General features: G+C 39.7%; 1 protein-coding gene and 1 pseudogene across 4 annotated transcripts in view; both read left to right on the top strand.

Moving 5' to 3' along the window:
• Window positions 1–1,853: 1,853 nt before the first annotated feature.
• The window catches only part of AOX1 (aldehyde oxidase 1), a 123,908-nt gene continuing 99,493 nt past the window's right edge, over window positions 1,854–26,268 (top strand). For all 4 annotated transcript variants that reach the window (XM_027873820.1, XM_027873821.1, XM_027873822.1 and 1 more), the window contains exons 1-5: window positions 1,854–2,016; window positions 12,872–12,929; window positions 21,391–21,487; window positions 22,955–23,063; window positions 25,037–25,163. In XM_027873820.1, the coding sequence (XP_027729621.1) occupies window positions 1,963–2,016; window positions 12,872–12,929; window positions 21,391–21,487; window positions 22,955–23,063; window positions 25,037–25,163 (445 nt within the window). In that variant the 5' untranslated portion in view covers window positions 1,854–1,962. The remainder of the gene's footprint in view (window positions 2,017–12,871; window positions 12,930–21,390; window positions 21,488–22,954; window positions 23,064–25,036; window positions 25,164–26,268) is intronic.
• On the top strand, window positions 7,813–12,734 carry LOC114051483 (annotated as a pseudogene).

Here is a 26,268-nt window from a genome sequence, read left to right as displayed (position 1 = left end):
GTAATCCATCATTTAGGCACGGAAATTCTTCAACAAATCCCAGCAGTCAAAGGTGCTCAAATAGTCCTGCATAATGCACTTGTGGTTTTAGAGAGTCCTTATACCAAAAATAATATTTTAGTGAAACCAGACTAGGGATGATTGCTTTCCCACTGATTTCATGGTCCACGGTTTTTTTCATTGAATTGTAAGATCAGCTTCTCAGGGAAAAACAAAAACAAAACTGGATTGACTGGTAGTGCAGATCAACCTGGATACTAATCCTAACATTAGGAAACAGGAAATTGGAGGTTATATAACCAGACCTTTGAAACAAACACCTGGTCCAGTTTTTTAAGTTTCTATTGAATCCAAAACAAACTTCACAAAACGAATAGCTCAAAAAGTAGGAAGGAGGAAGAGAAAACCACCTTATCAACCTTCTAAAAAAATACAGCTGGTTTAACTGATTCATTTTTTCCACTGAATTGCCTCACTGTCACAGAAATATAGCTTGAGTGTCATTAAGATTGGGAGCAGATGAAATCCTACCAGTAATAATGTCCAGGTTGGTCTAGTGATCACTTTGATAACTAACCTATTGTTTATTTTATGGTGAAGACATTTAGTGAAAATATTATTCCAGTTTGGGATACCTTAACTGTAAAAATTCAGTAAGTTATAAAAGTTATTTCCTTTATTGGAAAAAATTCAAATTGTATATTGACTGATTCACCAAACTCAAATTTTCTAATAGAGGTGATGATTCCAAAGTCTTAGAAGAAATCTCAGAATTTGTAAACTAATGTTACCAAAATAAATGACTGAGAATATTAATAGTTCCTGACCCATGTGACCACCTTCCCATCTCTATGAAAATTTTATGAGAATCCATATATATGCATGTGATGGCTCCTTGATGAAGGAAGGTATGAAGAGGAAATGGGTAGGTTTTTGCAAATGGTCAGCAGACCATATCTTCACAATCACACAGCTGACTGCACAGTTCAGAGAATACAAAAAAATCTCCTGTTCATTGACTATAAAAAAAAAGTTAATAAGAGAGAGGAAAATTCTACCTTAAATCTTGTCTCATTCAACAACATGTCTCCCATGCTTATGTTAGTATCATATACAATTCCTTGAAAGATGTAATAATAGAAATTGATTTATGTAATGACCCTCTGATAATTAATGTTAAGACATAGGCTTGTCCTAGGAAACTGAAGTGAGGCTAAATGACCTACCCAAGGTCACATAGATAGTAAGAGTCTGATGGAAGATTCTAATTTAAGTCTTCCTGACTCCAGGTTCAGTACCCTAGCCACTACTCCATGCTGTGAAACAGTCCCTGTCCCAAGTGTCCCTCTATCTACAGGCCTCTGGTTAGAGATTTAGGTAAAGATCCACTAATATTCCCTTTCAGCAAGGCTCCTGCTTTTCTAATAGCAGGTGGTTCAAAAGGCAGTGATAAAATCATTGGAGTTGGACTCTGAAGACCAGGATTCTAATCTGGGAGCGGTCACTTAATATTTTGGGGACTTTCAGTGAGTCCCTTAATCCATTCTGAATCTCAGTTTCCACATCTAAAAAATGGGGCAGAAGAACATTTGTCCCATGTTCCTCAGAAGAATATTGTGAAGTAGTCAGTTCAAAACTCCTCGTGCTGAAAGTCAGGTTTTGGGGGTTTTGGGGTTTTTTTTTTTCAGTAGACTTCAGAGAAAACTGAGAAAGGTGGAGATTGTGTAAGGAGCTAGCTCAGAGAGGCATGGTATGATAAGGTCAGAGACAGGATCTGATTGGTGTATTACTTAAAAAGCCAAGGAAGGAAGGAATTCTCCACCTCTTTCTCTCATACTTTAAAGCTCTTGTCTTACTGTTTGCTCTCTGACTTTGAGTCAAACAGTTTCCTTCATCTACACTTTCAGTTCTTAATGCCATTTCCTCTTTGAGTTAAAAAAGAGAAAATCTGTTTTGGAAGCAATGCCTTCCCATTTGCAATCCGATGAGCTGGTCTTCTTTGTGAATGGAAAAAAGGTAGGTCTGGGCATTGTTATTATTTATTATTATGGACTTGGGCAAAAAAAAAAAAACCATCAGTTTGAGAGAAGCACCCAGGACCCACTAGAGCTAAACTTTTAGTTGGGCAGGGGCAGGGGAGAAAAATCATAGGTCAGCTGTCTTTCTGTTCTAAGAACTGCTTCCTCAGGCTGTGGCCACTGAAACCACTGGATTCCTTTTTCATCCCAGTTTCTGCACAGTTATCTATCATGGAAATTCAGGCTTTGCATTTTAGTTTTAAGTTTAATAATATATTTTGGTAACAAGTTCTCAAAATTGGATTAAGGATTTATTAAGGAGTAATTAAATTTTACACAAAAGTTGTATTGATAACAGTATATAAAGTTAAATTATTTTCCAATTTTTTTATGTCTGGTAATCCTAAAGGACAGGAGAGTTCGTTGTCAGTTAGACTCTCATAAATTTTTAAAAGACTCTTATAGCAGATACAGGATTTAGGTCAAATGATATATAAACTGAAATTCTCTGAAGTTTCAAAATTGAAAAACCAAATTTGAGTGATTATACTCAACTATATTAAGTCAGAATTATCTAGGAGCCTCTAGATTTGGAACCAGAAAAACTCCTTTTAGAATTTGTCCTGAGAATAAATATGTTAATGTTTAAGTTTTCTTGGTTACTTTGGTGACATGTAAATCTCCCTTCTCAGAACAAGTCCATTGCGAGCCTTCTAAGTAATTTGATCTGTACCTGACTTAATGTAATTATGCAATTATGGTAATTATGAGAAAAGTTTTATTGCATTGTTTAATCTTGGATCCTCTGAAGCAAGCCCCTGTCCCTGAGTGGACAGACCCAGAAACAGCCAACATCTGATGGGACCCCTATCCCGAGATTCGGGAGCCTACTGTCCTAGTTTTTGATCTCTCTCCTTTTGTTATGTACCCAACCACCAATGCCCTGATTCAAGCTGTATTGGCATTTTCTTACTCTGACATTCTTGGCCCCTTTCCCTCACTCAAACAATGGTTAGCAATTACACCTGGGACCTTTCCCCTCAAAGAACTAACCCCCTGGGCAATATCCCGTGGTATATATCTGCCTCTCCTTTATAGGCCATAAGAGTAGGATGCTTTCAGATGCCCTCCCTTGGGCAAATGTCAAAATATTTTGAAGATACCCCATTTTCCAGAGCTAAGACCTAAATAAGCAGGATGTGCCCTGAGCTTGGCACAACAATAATCCTTTGCGCTCCCCTTCTGGCAAAGTGTATTGCTTGGACCAGCACCCAGTGTTCACTGAGGGATTTAGCTTCCTCTATTTCCCAGGGCCATCCATCACATGTTCACAATTACTGACAGGTATTGTACTCCTGTTCCTGTCACAGAACTCTGGTTCTGTACCTGGCAGGGTGGCCACAACCCCCAAGACAATGACTGTTCCCATAGGACCCAAGAATGCCCATATTGTCCCAAGAAATGCCAACCATGAGAACTATCTCAAGATCTAAGAATGATAGTGTTGTAAGCCAACCTCTTTCATATGTATAAGTGGCTCCCACCTTAGCAGCCTTAAGCCCTCCTTCTGAAGGGAAGGGGGGGGCTTCCATATGCATACATCATTTTCCTCACTCTGAAATTAATTCAACTTCTGTTTGTGTACTGATTCTTCTTTCTTTAGCTTACTCTATTTGTTTGGCTCCAACTATCACAGGTTAGAGGCCGGTTCTGATCCAACTGACACAGTCCTTTCTTAATATCTGGGAGTTTAGGGGGTAACCTTAGCCCATTTCCAGTCAAAGGAACCATTTTGATTTTGACTTTGTCAAGAGGCAAGAGAACAACCCTGGGTTCAGTAGCCAAATATGAATGCTCATTAGATTTTCCAAATTGTGGGGCAAGCCACAATAGCTCAAGATCGTATAGGTTGCCAAAAACCCTATTCATTTGATCTGGGCAAGTATCTTGAAAATTCACAAACCCCAGTTGTACTTCCCCAATGCATTCTGTTGGTCTTCAACACCCTAAAATTTCCCTTCAGGTGTGGTCTTGATGGTTCTGCTGCTACCCTAAAGGTTTCCTTGACCAGCAAGAATGCCATGAGTGGTTGCAGTGGGTCAGGACTTTTGTAGAACTGAAGAAAGTTGTATTTACGCCAACACTTTCACACCACTAAGAGAGTTGTTATGAGCCAAGGCTTGGCTAAACTGAACTGGGATTGCTTGAGTTAGCTTTGCCCTTGGCTGGATTAACCTAGGGCCCACCATAGATCCTTTGACAAAGAGTATAAAACAACAGATTTAGGACTTTGTCTGGAAGCTCTGGAAGGCCAAATCAACCTCTTAACTAACTTCCTGAAATGCTTATTTATCTCTTTACCTTAGCTTTTATCTTTTTACCTTCCAATGGATTGTTTTTTAACCTAAGGACCACTGAATATGGTATTATCATTATTATTATCATTATTATTATTATTATTATTAAAAGAATTATTTATTTGAACCCTCAGGGTCTGAGTAATCCATTGCATTGGATGAGGGTACAATGATCGCACAATTGGCCACTAGGAAAAGAGATAGATTGTGTGTTACACAACAGGAAAAAAAAAAGGTCATTTGGCTAAAGCACAGTCTTCAGGAGAATAATTTCCAATGATGCTAGAAAGATGAATTGGGAACAGGTTATAAAGAGTTTTAAAAGCTAAACAGAAGAGTTTATATTTTATCCTAAAGGCAATAGCCCAGTGACACTGGACTTGATAGAGGAGCATAGTGATATGATGAGATCTGCACCTAGGGAAAATGATTTTGGAAATGGTGTGTAGAATGAACTAGAATGGAGAGAAATTTGAAGCAGAAGGCTGAATTAGGAAGCTGTTGCAATAATCAGGCAAGAGTTGATGAGGGTCTGCAGTAAGGGTCCTTTCTCTATAATAGCCAGACACAATAATTAATTGTGTGAGTGGAGAGAAGGGATCAGATTTGAGATATACTGTGGAGTAGAAATGGCAAGATGTGGCAAGTGACTGGATATCTGAGATGAGGAGTGAAAGGAGAGTATGGGGATTAAAGAGTCAAGATGAATGAAGAGGCAAGGATGATGCTGAGGTTATAAGCTTATGATCCTGGGGGGCTGGAAGGATGATGGTGCCTTCAACAAACAGAAATAGAAAAGTTTGGAAGAGGAAAGTGGGTTTGTTTTTTGGGGGGCTTGGGGGGAAGGGGGGAGGGAGAAGGTAATGAGTTCAAGTTGGATGTGTTGAGTTTGAGATCTCTGTGACATCTTCCCACAAAATAGCCCAAAGGGGAGAAGAAGATAGTTATCTCCCTGAGGTCTGTAGTCCAAGAGTTTCAGAAACATAACTTCTGTCTGGATATACCACATGCCCCCTCAGCCTATGTAGCCTCTCTCCCAGAGTCCTGGCTCCTTTCTCTATAGTGGTTATCCCCACATGTAAATGCTTTCTCAGAGTTACATGACTTCTCTTTCTCTGGTTCCATGGCACTTCTGCTCCTTACTGATAGAAGCTGGGTTTCTCTTCCAGCCTGTCCCCTGAACTCAGTGGATGGATTCTTAAAGGCCTGGCTTACCCTTTTTCATCCTATCTAAATGGTCTCTTTTTTATTAACATTTATTTTTATTCACTCTTTTTTATTCACTCTTATTTTATTCACTTATTTATTATTTATTTTTATTCACTCAATTACATATTATTAGTAAGGGGCTAATTCACACTTCCTTTTTTTCCCACTTAACAAGTATTTTTTCCAATTACATGTAAAGATAGTTTTCAACATTCGCTTTAATAAGATTTTAAGTTCCATATTTTTTGTCCCTCTCTTTATCCCCTACCCCTCCCCAAGACAGAAAGCAATCTGATATAGGTTATATAGGTACAAACATATTAAACATATTTCCACATTAGTCATGTTATGAAAGAAGAATCAGAACAAAAGGGAAAAAATTGCAAGAAAGAAAAAACAAAAAAATGAAAATAATTTGCTTTGATCTGCATTTAGACTCTATAGTTCTTTCTCTAGATATGGATAGCATTTTCCATCACGAGTCTTTTGGAATTGTCTTAGATCACTGTATCACTGAGAAGAGCAAAGTCTATCATAGTTGATCATTGCACAATGTTGCTGTTACTGTGTACTATGTTCTCCTGGTTCTGCTCACTTCATTCAGAAACAGTTTATATAAATCTTTCCAGGTTTTTCTGAAATCTGCCTGCTCATCATTTCTTATGGAACGATAGTATTCCATCACATTCATATACCACAATTTGTTCAGTCAGTCCCCAATTGATGGGCATCCCCTCGATTTCCAATTCTTTGCCACCATAAAAAGAGCTGCTATAAATATTTTTGTACATGTGGGTCCTTTTCCATTTTTTATGATCTCTTTGGGATACAGCCCTAGAAGTGGTATTGCTGGATCAAAGGATATACACAGTTTTATAGCTCTTTGGGCATAGTTCCAAATTGCTCTCCAGAAAGGTTGAATCAGTTCACAACTCCACCAACAACACATCAGTGTTCCAATTTCCCCACATCTTCTCCAACATAATTCACACCTCCTGAGAGGAGCCCCAGTGTGTTTAAATTTAAGTGTTGTTAGCTTAACATTTAATTATCTGGCCTTTATTCAGTGAAAAACCAACTGCATTATACAAGGAAAGTGGACTCTAGAGAAGGTCAGTCATTTGTTTAAAGTCCCATATTTAACAAATGACAGAGTTAGCATTCAAACCCAGACCTTCAGATTGAGGGTTTTCTGGCCTCCGTTTAGTGATCTTTCCACTTTGCCACGTTGCCTAGCTATCCAGACATCCAGGCAAGGATAATTCAGTTCCCTAAACTGATTCTTTGGTAAAATAATTCAGTTATCTGACATTGATCCTATCAATGGGATATTTGCCAAATTTCTACTTCCCTTCATATTGGCTAGAGGAAGATGATATCTTTCTCTCCTCTAGATGATAATAGTAATAATTGCTAGAATTTATATATCACTTTAAAGTTTGCAAAGTGCTATCTCTTTGATCCTCACAATAACCCTGGGAGGTAGGTGCTCTTATTATCCTATTTTACAGATGAGGAAACTGAGGCAAAAGTGAAGTTACTCGTCCAGGGTCATACAGATAGTAAACATCTGAGGCTGTGCTTTGAAGTCAGGTCTTCCTAAGTCCAGGTCCCAGTATTCAGATTGATTCAGCACTCCAGAATATCAGGCCCACTCCATTGCACTGCTTGGATCAAGGAGTTAGTGCAACAGAAAATAGATTGCTCTGCTGCACTTCTTTGAGAAAAACAAACCCAGGAAAGACTTGCCAAGCAGAATTTAGAATGTTGGTCATTCCCCTTTCCTGTGGCTCCATGGGAGAGCTAGTGCTCTCAAGTTTCTCCTCTGAGTGTGACTCAGCTCCCAGGGAGGAAGATCTCAGATCTCTGTGTTCCAGGCTTCAGGCAACAGAAGAACATAGCTCTATGTGGAGAGCTGGAAAGGGCCTCAGAGATCATCTAGTCCAACCACTTCAATTTACAGATTAGGAAATGAAGGTCCAGAGAGGTGAACTCATTTGCCTAAGGTCACAGCTAAGAGTAGTAAGAGGCAGAGCCAGAATTTTAACTTGGGTCCTCTTGCCAAAATGTAGCATGTTCTCCACTGTTGCCTTCAGAATTTAACCGATCGATGTCTATAAGGATCTCATCTTCTTTCCATATTTTATATTTCATACTCTGGCTAAAAACATAGTCTCCTCAGCTCTGTAGCCAGTCTGATACCGCCAGCTCTACCAAGTGCTTATAAGATGTCAGGCAAGGGCACTGCTGTTGGCTACAGTGGAGGCCCTGACACATTCTGTATCCCAGTGTGGCTGAAAGAGCAGCGCTATGATGTCATTGCCTACCTGGCCAATACTGGACAGAAGAAGGACTTTGAAGAGACCAGGAAGAAGCTTGGGCATTGAAGCTTAGGGCCAAAAAAGTTTTCATCAATGATGTCAGCAAGGAATTGGTGGAGAAGTTGGTCTGGCCATTTTGTTCGGTCTACCGCCCCATATGAGGACCCCCACCTCCTGGTTGCCTCCCTTGCCAGACCCTGCATTACCCACAAATGGATGAAATTTGCCTACCAGAATGGGGCCAAGTATGTGTTTCATGGAACTATGGGAAAGGGGAATGATCAGATTCAGTTTTAGCTAACCTGATATTCCTTGACCACTCAGATTAAGGTCATAACTTCCTAAAGAATAATTTAATTGTACAACAGGTTCAAAGATTGCAATAACATGATGGTGTATGCAAAGAAACAGAGTATCCTAAGAATTACCCCTCAAAGAGCTCCTGAAGCTTAAGTGAGAACCTCATGCACATCAATTACAAAGCCATAATTCTGGAGAACCCCAAAAACCAGACACTGTCTGGCCTCTACACAAAGACCAGGACCCTACAAAGGTTCCCAACAACCCAGATATCTTAGAGATTCAATTCAAGAAAGGTGACCAATTGTCAAAGACAGCACGTCCCATCCATCACATGCTCTTCCTCTCTTTAGAGCTCTACCTCATTGTAAATGAAATTTGGGCAAACCCGGGATGAGCTGAATTGACATTGTGGAAAACAGTTTCATCAGAATGAAGTCCAATCCTCCTATCATGCTCATTTAAACATTGAAGCTTTCATCATGGATTGAGAAGTACACAAAACTAAGTAGACCCTGAGCTTGAAATTTTCTGAATTGGTGTCCAGTGGTCTCTGGCACAAGGGAGGTATTAAGAGAATCAGTTTAGATGAGTAAAAAATAATAACAATAGCTGGTATCTATATAGTACTTTAATGTTTGGTAAGTGCTTTAAAAAATATTGCCTCATTTAATCCTTACAGCACCTAAGGGATGAGAAAGCTGAGATTGGCAAAGGCTAAGCCACTTGCCAAGGGTATTCCGTTGTTCATTCGTATTCAACTCCTTGTGATTCCACTTGGAGTTTTCTTGGCAAAGATACTGGAGTGGTTTGCCATCTCCTTCTCCAGCTCATTTTACAGATGAGGAAACTGAGGCAAATAAGGTTAAGTGACTTGCCCAAGGTCACGCAGCTAGTAAGTGTCTGAGGCCAGATTTGAACTCAGGAAAATGAGTCTTCATGACTTCTGGCCCAGCACTCTATCTACTGTACCATCTAGCTTCCCTCGCATGGGATGAGAAAGCTGAGGCTAGCAAAGGCTAAGCCACTAGTTAAGGGTGACCACAGCTAATAAGTGTCTGAGGCTGGTTTTAGACTCATTGCCTTCCTGATTCCAGATCGGGCACCCTGACCCTACCAATCTGCCAAGAATCATTAAAACTGATGAATTACTATTTTTTACAAATCATGGAGGTTGCTTCAAATAGGTCATATTATTATCACTTAGCATTTCCCTTTACTTTTCTCATGTATGTGAGTTCCCCTGCCACTGTGTTGTCAAGTCCCAGGAAGAGATTGAGGGCAAGGTCCAGGTGTGGGTCTTCAAGGGCCAAGTCTCCATCCTGGGCCAAGAGTCTTCTCAGTCACTGCACAATGAAGAACTCATGGGCCTGAATATGTGGGAGATTATGAGTCCTCTGATGCCCCTGCCTTCATCAACACCAACTCCCTCTGGCTAAAGGAATATCTACAGAGCAAGGTCACCAGTAAATGGACCAAGCAACTGTCAGTAGCACGGAGCTGTTCCTTGTTGCTGTCAATTTCCCCAAGTAATGGCAATGAGGTCATGACAATTTGCGATTGTCATTCACTCTTCTGGTTTACAGCTCAGAGAGGCTTAGCTTCATGTTCCTTTAGCAAGCAAAAGTGGTCAACAAAGAGAGGAAAGTAGAAATTACTAAAATAACAACAAAAATAATAAAAGACTACCTTGGATATGGGCAGCTAGATAGTGCAATGGATAGAGTGCTGGGCCTGAAATCAGAAAAACTCATCTTCCTGAATTCAAATCTGGCCTCAGACACTTATTAGCTGTGTGACCCTGGGGAAGTCACTTAACCCTGTTTGCCTCAGTTTCCTCATCTGTAAAATGAGCTGGAGAGGGAAATGGTGAACCACCCCAGTATCTTTGCCAAAAAAAAACTCCAAATGGGGTCATGAAGAGTCAGCTGTGACTGAAACAAATGAACAACAACCTTGCATATGGGGAAAAACGTAGTTTAAAACTAATACAAATCTCAAAGTAAGGCCACCATGTTAAATGTGACATTTTAAAAAGTCTAAATAGTTAAAAAAAAAAGAAAGAAAAGCATCTCATTCATTCATCCTTAGAACATTCCTAAGAAGCAGGTAGAATGAAAAAGAGCGTCATAGTCTCCTTTGTAGGTAGAGAAATTGGAGCTCAGAGACATTAAGCAATTCACCCAAACTTGAAAAAAATAGTGTTGCCGTAACTCTAATCTGGTTCCTTGACTTCTTCTAGTCTGGTGTTGGAATCTAGTGTCTCTCATGGAAAGGAGAGCTCCTCAAAATTAACTAATGGGGGGAGGGCACTTTGTTACCAGCTCCTCCCTGGCTCCACCACTTCTTTAACAACCAATTACATCAATGGAAATGGAAAGAGCAAAGAAAGAAAACTGAACACTTTTAATTATAGTGACCAAACTTGGTCCTAGAGAAATGCTGAGCCAGTTTATCTCCTCTTTGTACAAATGGGAGACTGTTGTATATACTATCAGACTCAAGCTTGCTTGAGTTTTGCTATGCTGATTTTTTAAAAAATTATTTATTACATCACTGAGGTTGGAGGAGAGGGATCTATTCAGAAATGAAGATGATATAAAAGCAAAATATATCTATAAAAAATTGTAAAACACAAATTAATATTCCCTTTGTACCTGTCCTATCGCCCCATTCCTAATCCTCTTAGCGGTTAACTTTCCTTTCTGAGCTAAACAAGGGAGAACATTTATTTTCATATTCTTAACAAAATAGAAGTAGTGAAACTCTTTGGGGTTCTAGTGGTAATGGAAGCATTTTGTTTTTTGTTTTTCTTGGAAAAGGAGGTATTAAGAGAATTAATTATGATGAGTGAATAATAATAATAGCTAGAATTTATGTAGTACTGGAAGATTCAGTAAGTACTTTACAAATAATATCTGATTTGATCCTCACAACAACCAATGGGAGGTAGGTGCTATTATTATCTGCATTTTACAGATGAGAAAGCTGAGGCTGGCAAAAGCCAAGCCATTTATTGAAGATGGCATAGCTAAGAAGTGTGTAAGGCTGGTTTTGAACTCACGTCTCCCTGACCCCAGGTCCAGCACCCTACCCCTACCTAGCTGCCAAGAATCATTAAAAAGGATGAATTACTTTTTTGTGTGTACAAATCATGGTGCTTGCTTTTAAATAGGTTATATTATTATTGTTATTATTATTATTACTTAACATTTCCTCTTCCTTTTCTCATGAATAGAGAATAAGAATTAAGGAGAAAGTCACAAGATGTGAATTACAAGGATATACCTCTCTAAACTTCTACTTCAGGTTTGAAGACAAGCCTAATTGTTATGTACAACATCTGGGCTCCCAAAAGGAAGAAAGTCTTGTCATATAATTAGTACTACAGTTTCATACTATATAATCTCTATAAGCTTTTTAACTACTTCGGACATAGGATAGAGGATAAATTTAGTGTATCCGAGCAAGATTTTTAGAAACCTGAATAAAATCGACCACAAATCCCAAGAAATCTCTAGTCTTTTGCAATTCAAGGTTTCTCTTTGAGGGAAGCTATGGCTCCCTGAACAAAGGAACAAGACTTCCTAACCAACTAGTTAACTACTAGCTAGTTAGACATCTTAATTAGGAAAAATATTTTTGTTGAAATCTCAGGTGAGATACCCCACCCTCTCAAGGCAAAGGATTTGTATGTATTATTTTGTCTGTGGACCCCATATTGGATGCCTGGGCCTTAGAACAAACCACTAGGGGGCAGTGTGGTGCAAGTGAAAGGTTTAGCGTCAGTGGCCCTAAGTACAAATCCCACCTCCAGCACTCACTACCTGTGTGATCTGGGGCTAGTCACTTTCTCTTTCTGAGCCTTAGATCCCTCACTTGTAAAATAAAGCAGTTGTATTAGTTGCCTTTGAAGGTTCCTTTGACTCTCTCTATGATCCAAGAAATTTAAACCTGAATCTTGAACGTCTCAAGTAAAATGGCACCTAATAATAAATTAACATTTATATAGCATGTTAAGGTTTGCAAAGGACTTTACACGTTGCCTTACTCGATTTGACCAAGAAGTGAAAGTCCCTTTTTTTTTTTTTTAGTGCACAGAAGAAAACAGAAGGAAGGTCAAAAGGAATCCCAGAATCAAGACAGCTTTAAAAATTACATGTTAAATCTATTATAGACTTTTTAAAAGAAAACAAGCTAGATATAATAGAGAAGGGCAGATTCTTGTACGATAATCTTTTTTTTTCTGTTCTACAATGTATATGGAGGTGCTCATTTTAGTTGGTGTTTGTTAATGTCAAAATAAATGTTTTTAATTTTAAAAAATGAAAACCTTTTCCCTGTGTTCAATCTGAGAAAAGGGGCAGTGCTCATTTTTCTAGGACTCTAGAATATTTTTCTCATCCCCAGTCAGGACAACTGATGTCAGCCTCCTTATCATGGGTGTCTCTCCAGGGAGAAGCTCTCTTGAGTTTATTGGTATGAAAGTGACAAAACACAGTAGTTCCAAGTGTCTTCATTGGGTCTAACACTGTTAAGTAGGGCCAAACCAAATCTAGCTAAATATTAACCATACATACCCAAAACAAACATATCAAAACAAGCTATGCCCCTGGATTATTGAATTGTACCCATCGGTAATCCTCACTTCCTTTCCTTCTTCCAGGTCACAGAGAAGAATGCAGATCCTGAAGTCAATCTGCTGTCCTACCTGAGAAAGAACCGTATCCTTTCCCCATAACAATATTCAACCCCATTTCTATATCATTTCAAAGTCTACAAAACATTTTGCTCACAACCCTTTGCAGTAGGTAGTACACTTTATTACTATTCCCATTTCACAAATGAGAAAATGGGCTTGGAAAGGTGGATTTATTTTCCAGTCCAATCAATCAATCAACAAGCACTTATTAGTATTTGTTATTAAGAGAACATTCTTCTCATCCCCAGCCAGGACTGCTGATATCAGCCTTTTTATCAAATGTGTCTCTCCAGGCAGGGGCCCTCACGTGTGATCCTGAGGGTGGAAATAAGACCAACCCAGGCTCTGTGCCAGGTTCTGGGAGTACAAAGGCAAATAAACTGTCCCTTCTCTCATGGCACATCATACTATTGAGAAAACATGTACACATATAAGTAAATGCAAATATATAAAAAAATACAAAGTAATTGGGGAAGAGAGTACTAGGAGTGCCTGAGTGGGGAGGGGATCAGGAAACACTTCATATAGGAAGTAGCACTTGGTCTGAGCCTTGAAAGAACAGGGGGATTCTAAAAAATAGAGGTAAGAAGAATAACATTCTAGGAAGCAGGAACTGCCAGAGCAAAGACCAGAAAAAGAAAATGGAATGTGTGAAAAATAACTGGTCAGATCAGTTAGTGTCTGAAGGAGAGGAATCTGGCCCTTCCTACCTTCCCAGTCTTTCTAGCCTTCACTCTCTTTCCTGTACTCAACAGTCTAGCAACTCCTGCCGCCATCTTGCATTTCCTTCAACACAACACATCTCTCATCTGTCCTTTCACTGGCTGACCCTGCCCCACTCCCCAAGCCTGGAATGTTCTCCCTCTCCTTATTTTTCATTTACACGTTATTGAGGCATTTCCTTCATTAGAATGTAGGCTCCTTGAGGACATGGATGACAAGTCTTTGCTTTTCATTACATGCCCTTAGCACATTTACTTGGCACTTAGTAAGATCTTAATAAATGCACATTGGGAAGGGAATAAGCATTTATGTAGCACCTTCTACATGCCAGGCACTGTGCTGAGCTGTTTGCAAACATTGTCTTATTTGATCATCACAACAACACTTCAAGGGAGGTACTATTATTATCTCCACTTTACAATTGAGGAAACTGAGGCAAAGAGGCTACATGTCTAGCCCAGAATCACCCTTCTAGGAAGTGTCTGAGATAACATTGGAATTCAGTTTTCTTGACTCCAGGTTCAGTGCTGTAGCTACGGGTCTCCTAGTTGCCTAAATAATACGTGATAAGTGTGGAAAGTAGGCTGGAGGCAAGATATGAAGAACTTTGTTATAGAAGTGTGTATTCTACCCAAGGGGCAATAGGCAGCCAGTGGAGCTTTGAACAGAGGAGTAGAATCACTTGGTTAGTGACTTAGTTGCTGTTTATAGTTCCTACAAACACCTACTCTGCAAATTAATCCTCAGCAAAGTCTCCTGGCTCCTTCAGCACTCAGTTCTCAATCCACTCTGCCTGAGAGAAAGTCCAGTGAAGTCTGGTGCTTAACACAGTACCTGGCACCTGGTGCTTGCTTAATCAGCCTCAGACACTTACTAGCTGTGTGACCCTGGGCAAATCATTTAATCCTGTTTGCCTCAGTTTCCTCATCTGTAAAATGAGCTGGAGAAGGAAATGGCAAACCACTCCAGTATCTTTGCTAAGAAAATCCCAAGTACAGTCTTGAAGAGTCAGACATGACTGAGAAAAAAAACCAAAAAACCTGACAGCAATCAATACTGTTTACTTGACTTAGCTTGAAAATGTGCTGGTTTCACAAAATAATAATAATAATGGCTAATGTTTATATAGCACTTACTATGTGCCAGGCACCAGGCTAAGTGCCTTACAAAAGAGCTTTGTTCTCTAGTCTCCAGTTAATAGTCATGAAATTAAAACTAAGCACTTTAGCTCAGCTTGAATAATTCTCTAAAGAGCTTCACAAAGCCCTGCTAGTATTATTGCCTAATAAAGAGCTCTTATTGTATTTAGCTTGCACATGACTGCTAAATGGATTGTCTAACTTGCAATTAGCTTCTGGGAAAACACGTGTTTCCTTCCATTTCACCCAGGTTTCCACTGACCAGATTCTCCACCCCATCCCCCTTCACTTTCCATGTTGGATTATGTAGCTCTTCAAAATAATATGCATTCAATAATGTGCAAATGTAAGGAACCGTCCTTTAAAGAACCAGAAATTTTTAGAGCAACCTCAGTCAAGTCTTGGGGGAAAACCCAACACTGGTCCATTGAACTATTCAGTGTTGCAGACATCATAAGAGTCAATTCAGTTAACTACATAGAAGAGAGACAGCACTGGCATTAGAGTCAGAAAAGATGGGTGACAGTCTGCAGTTATGATCTGGGATAAGTCACTTAACTAGTTATATGACCTTGAGCAAATCACTTGGGTTGGAAGGGAATAAGCATTTATATAGTGCCTACTATGAGCCAAGCACTGAGCCAAGCACTTTACAAATATTATCTCATTTGATCCTCATAAAACCCCTGCAAGGTATGTGCTGTTATAATCCCCATTTTCCAGCTGAGGAAACTGAGGCAAACAGAAGATAAGCCATTTGCCCAGAGTCACACAGTTAGTAAGTGTCTGAGGTCAGATTAGAACTCAGGTCACAGGGGCAGCTAGGTGGCACAGTGGATAGAGCACCAGCCCTGAAGTCAGGAGGACCTGAGTTCAAATCCGGCCTCAGACCAAACACTTGACACTTACTAGCTGTGTGACCCTGGGCAAGTCACTTAACCCCAATTGCCTAAAAGAAAAAAAAAAAGAACTTAGGTCATAGAGATTCCAGGCCCAGCATTGCATTTACTTAGCCTTTCTGAGCCTCAGTTTCCTCATACGTAATATGGGCATAATAAAAATTGTGCTATCTTCTTCATAAAGCTGTGTGTTTAGAATCAAATTAGAAAATGTGTATAAAGCACCTTATAAACTTTAGAGCTCTATATGCAGTTAAGTGTTTATTAATAATAAAGATAATAGGAACAATTGAATGATACATAGTAGGCTTACATTTTACTGGAATGATATAACATGTAGCCAAGTAAGTAAATGCAACATATATAGAAATTAATACCAAGTAATTTCAAGTGGGAAAGACTAATAAAATAGGGGGAAATCAGGAAAAACGTAGGCGATGATATTGGAACTATGCTTGGAAGGAAACCTGGGGACTCTAGGAGACAGGTGAGGACAGAGAGCTTTCCAAACATGTAGGACCACATCTACAAAGTCACAGAGGTGGAAAATGGAATGTCATGAATGGGGAACATCTAGCAGGCTGATTTGACTGAAACAGAGGGTGTATAATGGAAAGGAGGAGACATGAAATAAACCTGGAAGGTAGGCAGAAAATAGACAGTGGAGTCAGTTAGTCAATAAGCATTTATTAAGTGTTTACTATGTGCCAAGCACTGAGCTAAGCCTGCAGACATAAAGAAAAGCACATACTGTCCCTGCTCACATGGACCTCACAGTCTAATGGGAGAACTAACATGCAAACAAATCTGTACACACAAGACACATGCAAAGTAGATGGAAAGCAATTTCACAGAGAAAGCACTAGCACTAGGGAAGGACCTGTTAAGGTCTCCTGAAAAAGGTGCGATTTTAACTGAGTCTTGAAGGAAACCAGAAGTTGTAATAAGAAGGAAGAGTATTCTGGCATGGGTAGGGCCTTAAAGTTCAGGCTGAGGATTTGGAAATGTATCCTAGAAGTAATAAGGAATCATTACAGAATTTTGAAGGAGAGGGAAGAGGATGTGACATGAGTTAGATCTGTGTTTTAGGAATATTAATATGGCATCTATGTGGAAAATGGATTGGAAAGGGGAGGCAAGGAAACCAATATAGAGGCTATGGCAATAATCCCAGGTGAGAGGTGATTAGTATTTTTAGTAGGGTAGAGGCTGTGTAAGTAAAGAGAAGGGGAGAGATGTAAGAGATGTTGTAGAGATTACATTGTTGTGGCAACTGGAAATTATCAAGATCTCTTTGGATCCTGTCTCTGCCATATACCACCTAGCTTTACGTCATCTATAAACTTGAAAAGGATCCCATATATGCCTTTATCCAAATCATTAATAAAAATAGTAATAGCACAAGGCTAAACACAAATCCCTAGGGAAATGCACTGGAGACCTCCTCCCAAGATAAAATGAAACCATTAATAACTACTCTTTGACTTTAGCCTTTCAACCAGTTCTGAATCCTTCTAATTACACTGTCATCCAGTTCATATCTCTCCATCTTTTCCAAAAGAATGGCTTCTCTGTACTTTCCAGAACATTCTCAAGTGCTTTGCTAAAATCCAGGTAAAATATATCTACCCCATTTTCCTACTCTACCAGTTAAGAAACCGTAAGAGAAGAAAAAGAAGAGGAGGAGGAAGAGAAAGAAGAAGGAAGAGGAGGAGGAGGAAAAGGAAGAGGAAGAGAAGAAGAAAAAGAAAGGAAAACAAAAGAAAGTAAAGAAAGAAATCAGGTTACTATTGTATGACTTGTCCTTGACGTTACCACATTGGCTCTTTGGGATCACCACTTCCTTTTCCAGATGTTCATCAGTCATATCTTTAATATTACATCCTAGAATTTGCTAGGAATAAAAGTTAACCTCATTGGTCTATCATTTTCAAATTCCATTTTCTTCTTTTAGAAAAAAAATCAAAATGCCGTTTGCCTTCCTCCTGTTTTTCGTAATCTTTAAAATATTATTTCCATTGGTCCAGCAGTCCCATTTGCCAGTTCTTTCAATAGCATGAGGATGTTGTCATCTGAGTCAGGGTATTAAACAGTATCAAAGAGCACTTAAGTGTCCTATTATTATCTTCTCACTTGTCTTGGGTATCGACTTCCTGTTAGCCATGTTTGTTCTGTCCTTTCCAGTCTGACAACAGCCATATTTGGCAAACAAAGCAGAGCCAGAATGAGAATTAGGCATCTTTTCCTTCTCCTAATTAGTTATCTTCATCCAAGCCAGCCCAAATAACTAAAAAGATAGTTTCCTAAAAGATAATAGAACTTAAAACTTTGTTATTATTGTTGTTGTTATTCTCTTTCTCCCTCATTCTTATTTCCAGCCTCAGCTTGTTTTGAGCTTCCTCACTGTAGATACTTCTTCCAGGATCATGCCTTGCTTTGGCACCTTCAGTTACTTCCTTCATCTCCTATATGTAGCTTTTTAAAATCTAATTTGGTTGCTGCGTTCTCTGGGTATCCACATCAGTTTCTTCAGAAAATTTTCTGTATCAAGGAATAGAGTGTCTTGGTACACAGGTCTAACTATATTGAGTTGGGTTAAACCAAATCTCCAAATAAGACCTTTCCCATCTGGATAGCTTTTGTTCATTTCTTTGTTTATCTGTTCATTCATTCATTCATTTGTTTGCTTATTCCTCTTAATCCATAATTTCATTGGTATAGGGAATTTCTGGTGTGGAAGCTTCTTCCACCAAGTCAGGTAGGCAACTCATCTGTACTATATCATTTCAGAGGATTTCCTGGGGGTGCTGAAAGGATAGATGACTAATTTAGGGTGGCTTAGCTGGCGTAGTGTTGTCTCATCTTACATGGGGGTTAGATTCTAACCTCTCAGCACATAATCTTTTAAATCAGCTGACTTGGAATTGACCCTTCTCATCAAAAGCCTATATATCTTTGGCAAGAAGTTCAAGAATACAGATGCTAAAAGCCTTTTATTGTAACATATTGCCATTGAAAGGCACACATTTGCAATTCGTGTCTTACAGCCATAATTTTAACATATTTTCAATATCTACTAATGCCTTTACCACTTTTACTTATCTAGAAATACCATTACAGGTATCCTTTCCACCATCACAAGGATTAGAGGCACAGCAAATCTGTGATCTAGAAAATCCTCATAAAAATTTTTGTCCCTCCCTTCATGACAGAGAAGTTCTGAATTATTATGGTATTAAAAGATAAAATATGTTGATATTATACAATACTGTAAATATATGTTATGCATTTCTGAGTTTCTAAACTTTTTCTGTGTCATCTGCTGGCCTTTGCACCTTGTTTATGGCCTCAGCAAAACTCCCCAGAAATTTCCATTTCATTTCTTATGCCATCTGGCAATATATCGAAACCATGATATGGAAGAGATAACTGTAGTTTCTTATTCTAACTTAAAAGCTAACTTAGGGCAAAATTCCTTCCCCATAACCCAATGGCTACAAAGGACAGGATAAAGAGCTGAGCAAAGGTTTAACTGACGGAGAATACTTTCTTTCCAATGTGGACATTGAAAACAAGCAGGAGTCCCCTGACTCAAGGAGAGAAGCAACAGATCAGCTCCCTCTCCAAGAGGGCTTGGTTGACCAGTGCCCCATGGGTATTTCTCTCACACATCAAAAGTTTTCAAGCAGAGATTGCTAAAGCTCCAGTCTCTTCCCACTCTAATCCATCCTTTACTCAGTTTCCAAAGTGATTTGGGTCAGACTATGTGACACTCTGCCACATTCCTCAATTAACTCTAGTAGCTCCCTATTAGCCTTGTGATCGACTATAAAGTCCTAAGTTTGGCTTTTAGAGCCCTTCACAACATGGCTTCCTTCTCCCTTGGTAGGCATCTTACATTTCACTCCCTCCCATGATTTCCATGATCCAGAATATATAGAAAAGCACTTGTGTGTGTATATATAAATACACATATATAGACATGTGCAAACATGTATGTATATACATGTGTACATACATATGTATATCCATGTGTGTGCTGTGAAAAATGATTTCTCTTGGTACTCTGTGCACTGGAGACTCAGAGCTCTCCCCTTGTCAGCCTTCTGACCAAAGTTCTCCAGAAGGACATCTCTGATAATGAGATTGCACTGAACCTTCTTATTTTGGTCAAACTTCAAATCCAGGACTGAATTGATTTTTATCCTACTCAGGTTTGGGTGGAGACAGACTTCCAAGACTCGGGGTGGTACTTCCTTTGATGGCAAGAGATACTGGCAAGTGATATTGACCCCTGCAGACTGTGATCTAAAGCACGTACTCAAGACCTCATTTTAATATGATCTACTTCCTAGTATGTCAACCAATCATGATTGATTGGCACCCCTTGGGAACACCTACTCTTCAAAGGGCATATAACACTGTACCCCAAAATCCCCAACCAAGCCAGTTCTGAACTGGACCCCTTCGGGGAGCCCAGTTTTGGACTGAACTCCCATTGCAATGCATGTCAAGCCACTTTGAGAAATTAAACCATGGACATATATATCCCAATTTCATTTGTCTTTCTTAGAGCAGACTCTGTTTCAAATTGGGGTTTGGGATTCACAATAAATATATACATACATGTACATACATATATATGTGTGCATATTGTGTATATTGATATACACACATAGAAATGTGTCTGTGATGTATGTATTGGGGAATTCCCCAGCCCAGAGATCCTATGAACCTCTCCAAGAGTAATTCCTCCCGCCTAGGTCCATTTGACTGAAGGTCAACAAATCAAGGGGAAAGGCTACAAGCTAAAAGCCTAATTAGCATCAGCTGATGGTCAATTGTCAGGTGGCTGCCAACTCAGTTGGGGAGATACACACATAATCAAGATTTTACACAACCATGGGACAGATGGCAAAGGAAGCCTCTCGGGTGTGCCCAAGATCAGGTCTGTTCAGGGTGGGGGTGTCACACTGTCAGAATGTCTATGTGTACTAAAGATCTAAGGTCTAAGTGGGCACCTCCCTTTGAGGTGGAATCAGACTGAGAGTCTGTATTTTACATATCCCTTCAGGCTATATTTTTTTGACTTCTAAAGTTACTATTTTAGGAGAGATGTTTCCTCCAAACTCACAGCACACAGGTTTTTTAAAATTTCCTCCAAGTATGTATATATGTTTGTGTGTATATAAGATACATGTGTAGACATGTGTATCTATGTGTGTTTATATGTTATGTGTTATGTGTGTGTGACTATATGTATATGTATTCGTGTGTGTATAGTTAAGAATTGTTTCCCCCATTAGAGAGTGAGCTACTTGAAGGCAGGAACAGTGTTTTTGCTTTTCTTTATATCCCAGGGTTTGGTGGGCTTGGCTCAGGCCCACCCACCATAGGCAGGGAGGGAGGGAAGGAATATGTGTGTATGGGGAGGGAGTGGGGTGAGATTGACAGGTCTTTGGGGAAGGGACAGAGGTAGAGGAAAGGTTGGTCCAGAAAATGACACACCATTGGCTCTGGGAGCCATCCTTCCAGGCCAGACTGATGGTTGAATTCCCTTAAATGAACTTATGAATGGGACCATACTATATATATCAGCAACAGAAATTGCACCCAGGTCTTCCTAATTCCAGGACTGCCTCTCTATCCATTATACCATGCTGTCTAAAATAGGGACAAAATGTGAGGACTCAAACCTTTTCCTTAACTCTTGACTGTCTAGTTCGTCTCACAGGAACCAAATATGCTTGTGGAGGAGGAGGCTGTGGGGCCTGCACAGTGATGGTATCAAAGTATGACCCCATTTCCAAGAAAATAAGGTATCCTTTCTGAAGATCTGAAAAGCATCCAGCACGATGTTCAATGGGAAATATTCCTTTACTAGGTTTATGCTCTCATATTCTCAGGAGAGACATTAATTAATACAAGTCCTAACACTACCCCTGGGTCTTAAAACACCAGAACCCAAGAGATCCAACATCTGATTATGATTACTAATAGCCTTCTGCCTCTGGGTACCTTACCAAAGGCTACCCAGGCATGGCTTAGACAGGGAAGGCAAAGGACAGTGGGAGAAACACAATGAGATATCTCTATCCCTTGCTTCCTCCACCACCAGGGCTGATTCCAAGCAAAATTGTAGTTATAAATGCAAAGGTCATCTTAAGAAGCTTCCAATTTACCTACTGCCCATGTAAGTGCCCTCCTTCCTCAATTAGCTGCCCTGGTGCCCTCATAGTATTCCACGTTATCCTCAAACTCTCCACCAAAGTATTTCCAGAGGTCTTACTTGCAGATGTCTGACATAGATCCACACACTCACAAGTGTCGATGTCTGACATAAATCCACACACAAGTGCTTATTGCTTGCCACTAATTACCCTTAAATCCAGATTCTGAGTCTGTTGTTGTCTAAATTTTTTTTTTTCGGTTTACAAGGCATTTCCCACACAACAGCTCTGTGAGATAGTATAAGTAGTATTAACCACATTTTACAGATAGAGAAATTGAGGCTCAAAGACGTTCAGTGACTTGCCCAACTTCTCATATCTAACAAATGTCAGAGCCAGTATAAAAATACAGAGACAAGTATCCTGACTCAGAAGTCTAATCTTTCAACTGTATCACATGAACGCGATAAGTAAAGCAATCAAGATTTCACCTATGGATGCCAGAATTTAAGGGCATTAACAGCACTTGAACTCTTTCAGAGGTATATCTTAAAGGGCATTAACAGCCCTTGAACTCTTTCAAGTTGTTTCAGATAGAAACAACTGAACTTAGTACTCAGTTGATAAATAACTATAGTCAGAAGCTACCAGATGATCTCTTCTCTGGCCCAGTTTCACCTTTCTTCATCCTGGGAAGAAGCTTCCCCAGCATCTGCCTCTGAGGTGTAACCTGATTTCACCTCTCTATTATAGATAGCCTATGAGGTTATTTATTCCAAGGACTATTGTGTCCGAAGGTTTCTCTACTCCAGGTACCATCATTGCTAGCTATAGCACTAACCACCACTGCTTCTCAACCAAACTCCTAAGGGGCCAGGACCATTCCAGCTTCACCAAGGCTTGATGACCTTTGTAACTACTACAAAGTCAGCAGAGAGGATTTGAAGCTTCTATTTTCCTCAGAGAATATTTAGAGACCCCAAGCCCTTCAAAGGTACCCACCTCCTGGGACTCAAGAGCAATGAGGATTTTCCACTCTTCACCCTCTTTTCCAACATTCCCACCAAACTCGATTGTATTACTGACCTTGATTTTACTTGTGTATCAAACGTGAAGACACAATGCAGTCACTGCTTGTCTGTTTCCCATCTGCTCGCTGCATGGGGCCGCAGTCACCACAGTGGAAGGCATCGGTAGCACCAGGACCAGGATCCATCCTGTTCAGGTAAGAGCATCTTAGCTTTTTCTCATGAAATCGGAAGTTGTTGGCCTTATTGGTTATCTATTTCAAACCTCTCATTTTACAAACGCTGGAACCCAACAGTAAAGGGAAGCAGCCTGCCTATGGTCACGTGGCGGGTCCCAGAATAGTGTCCAAACTACCAATCAGGTCTTCTGCCTTCTCATCTAGTGCACTTTCCAACCCACCACACTACCTCTATCATTTTAAAGAACTTTTTCCCATCATATATCCTGAATTCAACATGCTATCTGAGCCTTCAAGTTCTAATTTTTTAAGTGGAAATTTTGATTTGCATCAGCTGCCTGTCTATGTTTTAGAAGGGATCAGTTGAAGACAGGGAAAAGGAGGTGATAAATTTCTCTGAAATTACAGTATTCGTCTTCTTTATTCTTGTTCTACATTCATGGTGCTGTAGTTGGGCACTGTGCTAAGTTCCCAAGTTGATATGATAAAATCTAGGCTTAATCTCCAATGGTGGAATACTGGATCGGGGCAGTTTGATTCAACTCACCATTTACTGAGCACTTGCTGTTGGCAGAGTCCTGTGTCCTAGGCAGGCAAAAGTGGAAGATACAAAGTTTTGATAAGACCAAGACCCTGCTCCTTTTGGAGCTTACAGTCTAGTTGGGGGAGGAGGAGTGATGCACACACACAAATTGATCTAATAAATATGCATGGTAATGTGAACCCAATGTGAAATCCCTATAGAAAAGATATCTGGGTTCTAGAGGATTATAATCTTTATGAATATTCAAAAAATATAAAATATTAAAAAAAGATAAAATCATTAAACACTACAGATGTATACCATTTCTATTTACATCTAGTATACAAATAGAAAACTTGGCTTAATCCTTTGCCAAATCCAGAGTAAAAATCCATGTTTAATTTCATTTATCCTTGTACTTTAAGGGTGGATTCTGTTCCTGACTTCAACAAAGCATTGTGGACTTTCAAGAAAAGCCATTTTCCCAGCATTTGGCTCACTTTATAAAAATCTAGATACGTATAGGAATGGGACAATTAATTTTAAAATAGTCCATTGATGCATTAGATAACACATTTATCCTTTAACACTATCTTGTGAGAGTGTTAGAGGCAACCAGGCAGGGTTGGCAATACCAGGAACTCAGCCCACACATAGAGTGAGGGTTTGTTTCTGTTTTTGTTTTTTTTCTGAATAAAAAAATCAATGACAAAGCCTCTATGACTTTCGGAAGAAAGCCCTAGATTTGGAATCAGAGGGCCTCGGTTCAAATTCAGAATTGATGTAGACCAACTAGACCAACTTCTGGTTGGTCAACTTCCTAGGGGAAGGGAATAAGCATTAATATGGCACCTGCCTTGTGCCAGGCACTGGGCTAAGCTCTTTATAAATGTTATCTCATTTGATCCTCACAACATCTCTGTGAGGAAGGTGCTGTTATTATCCCCTTTTTTCAATTGAAAAAACTGAGGCAAAAAGAGGTTAAATGACTTGCCCAGGACTACACAGCTAGTAAGTGTCTGAGGCTAGATTTGAACTCAGGTCTTCCTGACTCCAGGCCCATATCCACTGTACCACTTAGCTGCTTCAACTTACTGCCTGTGTGACCTTGAGAAAGTAATTTCTTTGGGCATTGGCTTCTTCATCTATGAAATGAGAGAATTAAACTTAGTTCAGGGATTCTTAACCTAGAGTTCTCAAACCCCTAAGGGGTCCTGGAGTAGATTTCATGGACTCTAAGAACTTGGAAGGGAGGAAAGGGGGTATTACATCTTTATTTTCACTAAAATCTAACTGAAATTTAGCATTTCCTCCTGTTATGAATGTAGGTATCACAAGTCATGAGGGGTCATCACAAGATGGTCATAGGAGTCCATTGCACAGAAAAGGTTAAGAAGCTTAGATGATCTCTAAGCACTCTTCTAACTCTCCATCTTATAATCCTATGCCTACATATGTGCCAACCCAGGAGAGGATTGCCAAAGGCCACGGTACTCAGTGCGGATTCTGCACCCCAGGGATGGTGATGTCCTTGTATGCTCTCCTGAGGAACCACCCAGAGCCCTCTCCAGAGCAGCTGACTGAAGCCCTGGGAGGTAGGTTTAGATAAAGGAGGAATGAGGGGTTTGGGGAGCAGGTGAAAAGCCTATTACATTTAATCCTGTGAGGAACAAACTTTCTAAACCTGTGAATTCAACCAGCTGTTAGCCTATGTTTGTGCTTTACTGAACTGGAAAATCTGGGGAAACCTATTGAGCAACTCAACATCCTCAAGATGTGGCAAATAGATCAATAATTTTTTTGTAAGCTAGTGTTTTACTTATGGGGAATAGGGAGAGAAAGAATGAAATTGTCGATCCCTGGTACAGGACAGGAAAGACAAGCCAAGGACCGATTCTAAAGAGTATAGAGGGAATGGGAGAGTGGGAAAAGAATAATACAGGAATTAAAAAGAAAAAAAAAACCTAAATTCAGATCTTGTAATCAAAGTTTTTCAATTGAAAAAAACATGTATTAAGTAATTACTATGCACCAGTCACTAAGCTAAGGCCAAGGAATACTAAATTGAAAAATAAATCAAAATAATCTCTGCCTTTAGGGAGCTTACATTCTAATGGGGGAAATCAGACAAATGCACAAATTAGTACGAACAAAGAAAGATTGCAATAAGGGTAAACGAGATAAAGTAGGCTAAGAAAATTTGAGGAGAAAGAGACTTTCCCCCATCTGGCTGAGATCAGAGAATGCTTTATGGAGGAAATAGCACCTAACCTGGACTTTGAAAGAAGAGATTTTCCACAGGTGAAGATGTAAAGGGAGTGCCTTCCAAGCATGGAGTATGTGGGAGATGGAAGGACTAGATACAGGACTAGTTAGTTGTACACAAAATGGAGAAATAGGAAATAAGTCTGGAAAGGGTTGGAGTCAGATCACAGAGGTCTGTAAGAGCCAGGCTAAGGCATTTGTATTTTATGCTACAGGCTAGATAGAGAGCATTTGGAAGTTCCTCAGCCGGAGAGAAGAGGTCAGCCCTGCATGTTAGAATGAATTTTTCTGTAGTTCGTGCAAGGATAGATGTTAAATGAGAGAGAAGAAAGGCAGGTAGACTGGTTAGGAGACCACGACAATAATGTAGGTGAGGGTTAACACAGGCTAGATAAAGATGGTGGCATTGCGAGTGCAGAGAAGGGCATCAATTTG

This window comes from Vombatus ursinus, unplaced genomic scaffold (genome assembly GCF_900497805.2).
Source record: "Vombatus ursinus unplaced genomic scaffold, bare-nosed wombat genome assembly UNPS02014802.1, whole genome shotgun sequence".
NCBI classification, from domain to species: domain Eukaryota; kingdom Metazoa; phylum Chordata; class Mammalia; order Diprotodontia; family Vombatidae; genus Vombatus; species Vombatus ursinus.
The sequence above is the reverse complement of the archived record's forward strand: the minus strand, read 5'-3'. Positions and strand labels throughout refer to the sequence as shown.